Source organism: Grammomys surdaster, unplaced genomic scaffold, assembly GCF_004785775.1.
Source record: "Grammomys surdaster isolate TR1022 unplaced genomic scaffold, NIH_TR_1.0 269, whole genome shotgun sequence".
NCBI classification, from domain to species: Eukaryota; Metazoa; Chordata; class Mammalia; order Rodentia; family Muridae; genus Grammomys; species Grammomys surdaster.
Genome location: NW_021604710.1, coordinates 15538 through 21959, shown reverse-complemented (window position 1 = coordinate 21959; position 6422 = coordinate 15538). Strand labels below are relative to the sequence as shown.

At 36.7% G+C, this 6422-nt stretch overlaps 1 protein-coding gene across 1 annotated transcript; it reads left to right on the top strand.

The window, feature by feature from the left end:
- Positions 1–565: 565 nt before the first annotated feature.
- Positions 566–5795, top strand: LOC114628524 (trypsin-4). The gene is made up of 5 exons (XM_028776407.1): positions 566–608; positions 3740–3905; positions 4183–4436; positions 4935–5071; positions 5646–5795. Exons 1-5 carry the CDS (start codon positions 566–568, stop codon positions 5793–5795), a joined length of 750 nt encoding a protein of 249 aa, XP_028632240.1.
- The last annotated feature ends 627 nt before the right edge of the window (positions 5796–6422 follow it).

Here is a 6422-nt window from a genome sequence, read left to right as displayed (position 1 = left end):
CTATGATGAACTAGAATGACCAAGTGAAATTAGAACATAAAGGGCTTGGGTCAAAGCACACTGAAATGAATAGAGGAGTTTTGACAAGGAAAAAATTATATTTTCTCAATAAGGAAAAGAATCATATTGCCTTAGGAGTTCAGGTTATTATGATTTCTGAAAAAAATCACAAGTTCAATACACAAGTACATTTCCCATTAGTCTTCACTATTATAACAGATCCAAGGATTCAAAACTACAAATCCAAAAGGCCCCTCTGAGACATAAAGCAGTGTCCTTTGATTGTTCTCCTCTGTTCTTTAATGCTATGGAAACATATTGCCACCAGCTGGAGTCGTTCCTTCCATTCCCATAACCTGTAGAGAATAGTGGAAGAAATTGTGATGTGGAAACTTGGTGCTGAATCATCTTCCACCTATCACAGAACAGAATTCTAAATTTGGTTTTGTGTGTGTTCAATGAAATCACCTCTTTTTTTATACTCTTGAAACAAAAGCTCAAGGTATAAATACCAGTAAAGGAAATGCTTTCATCCATGTGCCCACTTCAGACACATTGAAAAACTATGAAGATCACTGTCATCTTCTTTGCTTTTCTGGGAGCTGCTGGTGAGTCTTTCAAAGAACATTTCATCAGATGTACATCATACATGCAAGTTTATGTTTTGTGAGTGGGAAAACAGTAACAGAACTGAGTAAATATTCCATGTGCAAGGAGCTAAAAGTGGTCAGTCACCACTATTTACTACATTTATGTATTGCACAGGTTAGTTGAGGAAAAGTAAAAGGAGTACAAATGACCCAAATGGGCATCCTGACATTTCTGTGAAGAAGTGGTATATAAATAGAATTATTTTCTGCTTCAGGAAGAGGGTGGAAATATTAATTTCTAATTATGTGGAAGATCAAACTCTGCTTATTTACATGAAATTATCACAATTAGAAGAGGTAGGGTATTACCCATATATGAAAACATTAGGTTCTATTTCACAAACTCTTTACTAATAAAATCAGTCCTATATCATTGTTGTTCAATACTGAACAAGAGAAAAAGTGACACTTGGGGGTGGGGTAATACAACTAAATTTAACACTAAATTTTCCCAATAGAATGGGTTATGATTTTTAAAGTCTCTTATGTTTGTAAAATTGAACCATTATTTTTTAATTAATTTATTTTTTAATCAAATCGTAATTTTTACTTATTCACACAGGGGTTATAAACACAAAAAGGCAGGACATGCAGAAGTGGATGACACTGCAGTCTGTGTGTTCAGGGGGAGTACAGATATCTTCCAGGACAGGGTATCAACTGGTTGAAGGTTCAGGGGACAGATCACTATGACTCTGCCTATGATTCACTTGTCCTTAACTAACTTGGTACTTTCCGCCAAGTCTACCTATTTACAAGGTCTATGACTACTAAGGCTAGTAAATTTCCACAAAAGCTGCCTGTTTAAAATAGCTTATAGCTATCTATTTCAGTGTTTTTCCATAAAGGCCCAAGACTTGGTGTTAGTATACATGTATGATAGGCCTGTTGCTGATTTTAGGCCTATGGCTGATTTTAAGCCTTCAGTGTATAAGCAGGGCTGCCCCTGACATCTCCTCCCTTCTCTAAGTATAGAAGGGCTGTGGCAATTCTAATCTTGCAAAGGCAGGGATTGAGGCCTGAGCTACAGTAATTGAAGGGGTCCTTGTAATGACCCCATCCCCCTGTCATTGTCCAGTGTGACATAAGAGCCATACTCATCCTGATGTCTTTTTCCTGGAGAGGGGATACTTTTGACATCATCTCCTATGCAGTCAGGCTTGTCCCTCAGGGAACCCAGAGAGATATTTTTAACTTTTATTTACATTCCCTTGCAGTGCTTAGCCTCGTAGCCTAAGCAAGAATTCAAATCTCCAGTCAGAGGGAGTTCTGGGTGGCCCCTCACTGGTTGGTCTAGGTGCAAAAGTCTCTTCTTTTAGGTTGGGTGGAGATGGGTTTTGTGAACATCCCGGATAGAGTAACAACCTCATCTTGAGTCTTGTGGTCCTTCATAGCTAACTTATGATAATGTATCTGAATAGGTTTTGCTACCAAATTATCTATCTGCTGCTTCACAAAGTCAGTCAGACTATTTAAGGCCCAGGGACCAAAAGAAATAAGCAAAAATAACCTCAAGATGGGTGGAAGTAGGATTGACAACCATGGAGAAGTTGAAAATCAATTCTTGTACTAGCTCTCGTCTTTCTCTCTCTGTCTTTTCCCTGTCTTTTCTCAGGGCCTTCTCTGACCTATTTCATGCTCTCTTTAACCCTCCCTGTCTTGTCTATGTAAAGGCAACCTTCTTCTTTAAGGGCTGTACACAGTCAAGAGCTGTACACAGTCTTTTCTATTGTAAAAGTATAAATCAAGTCCAATAAAGTCCTTTGAAATTTTTGGAGGTCTGTTCAAACAGCTAACAAGGGATTCCTTCAGATTAGTGATGTCAGTCTCTAGCTGTTTGATGTCCTTTTCAATAGCCCATCGAAAGTCTGAGTAGTATAAGTTCGGAGGCCAGCATTTGGATCAGAACTTCTAACAGCAGACATCATGGGTGAGATTCATTTTTACCTGGAAAGGAAAAAGAAGGGAATTCTCAGGCAGAATTCTCTTCCCTGGATGTCAATTGTTATGAATCTTACTTATAGTTGGGCCTGGCTTTGTGGGAGTATCTATTTATTTCATTAATCTTTTTGGCAGCCATTTTGCTGTGTTTTCTGTGGTATCAAACAGGCATATCAATCCTCGGCCCTATAAGAGAACTGGGTCTGGGCCATTCTCTTTAAGAGTAAGAGGGTCCTTCCACATAGCTGTGGCATAGTTTTATTGGTCTTAGTGATGCCAGAAGCAGTAAGCAGGAGATTTGCCATGAGCTTTCAGTTTTAGAGAGTTAAAAGTGAACAAGGCATGATGGAGAGTATTTCGGGAGACTTCCTCTGGTGGGGTACCATTTCCCTCTTTGTTTTTAAAGCCAATTTGTCAGATGAATCATTATTTTTAAATATTGGAGTATCCAGCTCATTGAGATTTATTATTGTCTTTAGAATTATATTAAGTGAGACAGATAGTTATGATCCATATAAATTATATACATATATTGAATTTAGTAATAATAAAAATATTAAGACAAACACTTGATGAATCAGTTTATGAAAATGTTAATACATTAACATATGTCTAGTGTATAACTGAAATAGCAAGAAAAGGTTGGGGAAGAACAACTTAGAATTGTGATTAAATAATTTATACATATTGTATCCAAGTAAATTAATTCAATAAATCATTTGTATGTGTTAGGTATTAAAAAAAATTAAAGACAAATTTAAAAGTACTTTAAATGTGCTGAAAAAAAATGTTCCTTTGAATAAAGGCTTGCCTCTAAGCCTTTGGGTACAGGAAAAATACTGTGACCATATAGTCAACAGATAAAACCAACACTTAAAAAGTAGATTTGACCCTCCACAGAAGCACTATGTTACACATAATCACACACACACACACAAAATAAATAATTTTTACTTTTAGATTTGATTCACAGTAATATTAAGAGAGTATATGCTAAAATTAGAAAATTATACCTTTCAAAACACTACAAGTTTATTTTACAAAACAGAAGGATATGTGTCTTCTCTGGTTTGTCAATAGAAACTTTATTTGGAAGACTAATTTTGAAACAAGTCTTCTTGTGCTAAATATACAAAACTCTTCCCCAGTTGCTCTCCCTGCTAATGATGATGACGACAAGATTGTTGGAGGCTACACATGTCCGAAGCATTCGGTTCCTTACCAGGTGTCTTTGCATGATGGCACTGGACATCAGTGTGGTGGCTCCCTGATCAGTGAACAGTGGGTACTGTCTGCTGCTCACTGCTACAAAAGGTAATGAAAAATACTCAAATTCCTATGCTCTAAGGCCATTCTGTACTCTGGTACCACCTAAAGGGCATGGTCCTTTGTGACTCTGTACTGGCAGGGCACACACAATGGAATCCTCTATCCTGAACATTGGTTGTAGGGCACAATACACCTTAACTGCATAGCCCTTATAGTACTGGATGCTTTCAGAAGATGACTCCTCTTTTTATGTCAAAACTTTCAGCTTGGTAAAGAAAAACATTTATAGGGAGACTTAGAAATCCTTTATTTTCTAATTCAGGAATCTCCAAGTTCGCCTTGGTGAACACAATATTCATGTCCTTGAGGGTGGTGAGCAATTCATTGATGCAGAAAAGATCATTCGACATCCAAAATATAACAAGGACACTCTGGACAATGACATCATGCTGATCAAGCTGAAGTCACCTGCCATCCTTAACTCCCAAGTATCCACAGTCTCTCTGCCCACATCCTGTGCATCCACAGATGCTGAATGCCTTGTGTCTGGATGGGGAAGTACCGTGAGCATTGGTGGTAAGTGTCAATGGAACTTAAGTTCAATATGTACACATATGAGAGGCAAAAGGTATGTTGGTTGTCAACATGGAAAATTGTCATTGTGAGAGAAACTTATAGAAGTTTTCAACATAGGCAGGCTTGGAACTTATAATTTGTAGGCCATAACACTTCTTCACTGTAACCATAAGGAAATAAACAATAAATATGAGCTATTAGCAAGATGCTAAAGTATTTACCTGGCAGGAGCAGTTATATGAGGGAATGAAAACTCAAGTGATAAATAGAAGAGAAGCTCAGGATTTGTTGTTTCCTGAGGAATCTATCTCATGGAGGAAATACTATCCTCGTATTTGAGATAAAAAACAACGTTTTAGTAATAAAAGAATAGCTTGTTAGAAACTATTAGAAAAATGTTCTTAAGGAAAAGAACTTTTAAATTATAGTATTTGACAACTAGAATTAGAAATTTCACAGAAGATATTGAGTCATCTTGGCTTCTTTTTCTCTCAACAGTCAAATACCCAGCACTTCTTCAGTGTATGGAAGCCCCTGTCCTCTCTGACAGTTCTTGCAAAAAATCCTACCCAGGTCAGATCACCAGCAACATGTTCTGCCTGGGATTCCTCGAAGGTGGAAAGGGCTCCTGTCATGTGAGTATTTTTTGACTCTTTCTACAAAGCTTTCTCTCTCTCTCTCTCTCTCTCTCTCTCTCTCTCTCTCTCTCTCTCTCACTTTCTCTCTCTACTTCACTTTATCAGTATCCACCTCCTTGTTTGAGAACCATGTACATTTATCTGGAAGAATTCTCTTGCGATGAGATAAGGCCTATGAGTAAAAACAGGTTTTATCAAAGGTTTTATCATCATAATATTTATGGATAAGCTGAATGTTGAACTATGTATAGAAGATGTTATCCAAACTCTACATGAAAGTTAACTGCTGAGAAGCTGGATTATAGCATGTGATCACTCTTGAAAGACAGCAAAAACAACAGCAAAAGACCTTCCAGCCTTCACTTTTTCCTGACCTTTACAATTAAGAAAATATGGGCTTATAGTAACAGTATTAAAACTAATGGAAAAATTACAATTAACTTAGTGGGAGTATGCATTGCTTCAGTGTCAGTACCTGCTATCCTGGCTACATGAAAACAGAAAAACATCTTTTGACTCCATTTTTTCACCTCAACATAAGCATATTTAATCATATTTTCTTTCTATCCAGGGTGATTCTGGTGGTCCTGCTGTCTGCAATGGAGAGGTCCAGGGTATTGTCTCCTGGGGTTCAATCTGTGCAATGAGAGGGAAGCCTGGTGTTTACACCAAAGTCTGCAACTACCTGAGCTGGATTCAGGAGACCATGGCCAACAACTGATTTCCCTTGCTTTCCATAAATCACCTGTTCCTTATCCATTTCTCTTTCTTTCTATGCTAGAAATGAGGTTAAAATAAAGACATTTTTCGTGCTGTACATCTGACAAAATTTGGCTCCTATATTCTATTATTTAACATTCTTTATAAATTGGTTGATAAATGAGACCATAATTAGAGTGTTTAAAATTCTAAATAATTCATCATTCATCTAACAATAAGAATTTTCTCATATTTTTCTATGGACTGTGATGTATGCTAGATAGAGTAGTAAAGTGATTACAGTATTATGGTTTTACAGAATAATTATAATGTTTTATACATAGGTAGAATACATTTTGATTTAAGATATAGCTACCATACACACTGATTTAAACTTTCTTCATGGTACATTGCATATGTATAACTTAAAATATATAGCATGAAATTTCTACCTATTGATAGCATATCTATTGATATGAACCTCCTATCTATCTTACCCATCAGCAAGTTACCCAAAGACTCTTTGAAAAACTGAAATTCAGTGTGAATATTCCTGAGTTTTGGTGTCTTGCATGGCATAAACATAGTGCTTCATCTGCCTTATTTTTTTAAACACTTTATTGCTTATCTTTTAAAATCTAAGTATCTC

Bases quoted from the DNA above. Each gene is read 5' to 3' on its own strand.
- LOC114628524 (XM_028776407.1), top strand. From the start codon at position 566: ATGAAGATCACTGTCATCTTCTTTGCTTTTCTGGGAGCTGCTG. The intron at 3,906-4,182 runs GTAATGAAAAAT...TTTCTAATTCAG, and splicing joins GCTGCTCACTGCTACAAAAG to GAATCTCCAAGTTCGCCTTG. The intron at 5,072-5,645 runs GTGAGTATTTTT...CTTTCTATCCAG, and splicing joins GTGGAAAGGGCTCCTGTCAT to GGTGATTCTGGTGGTCCTGC.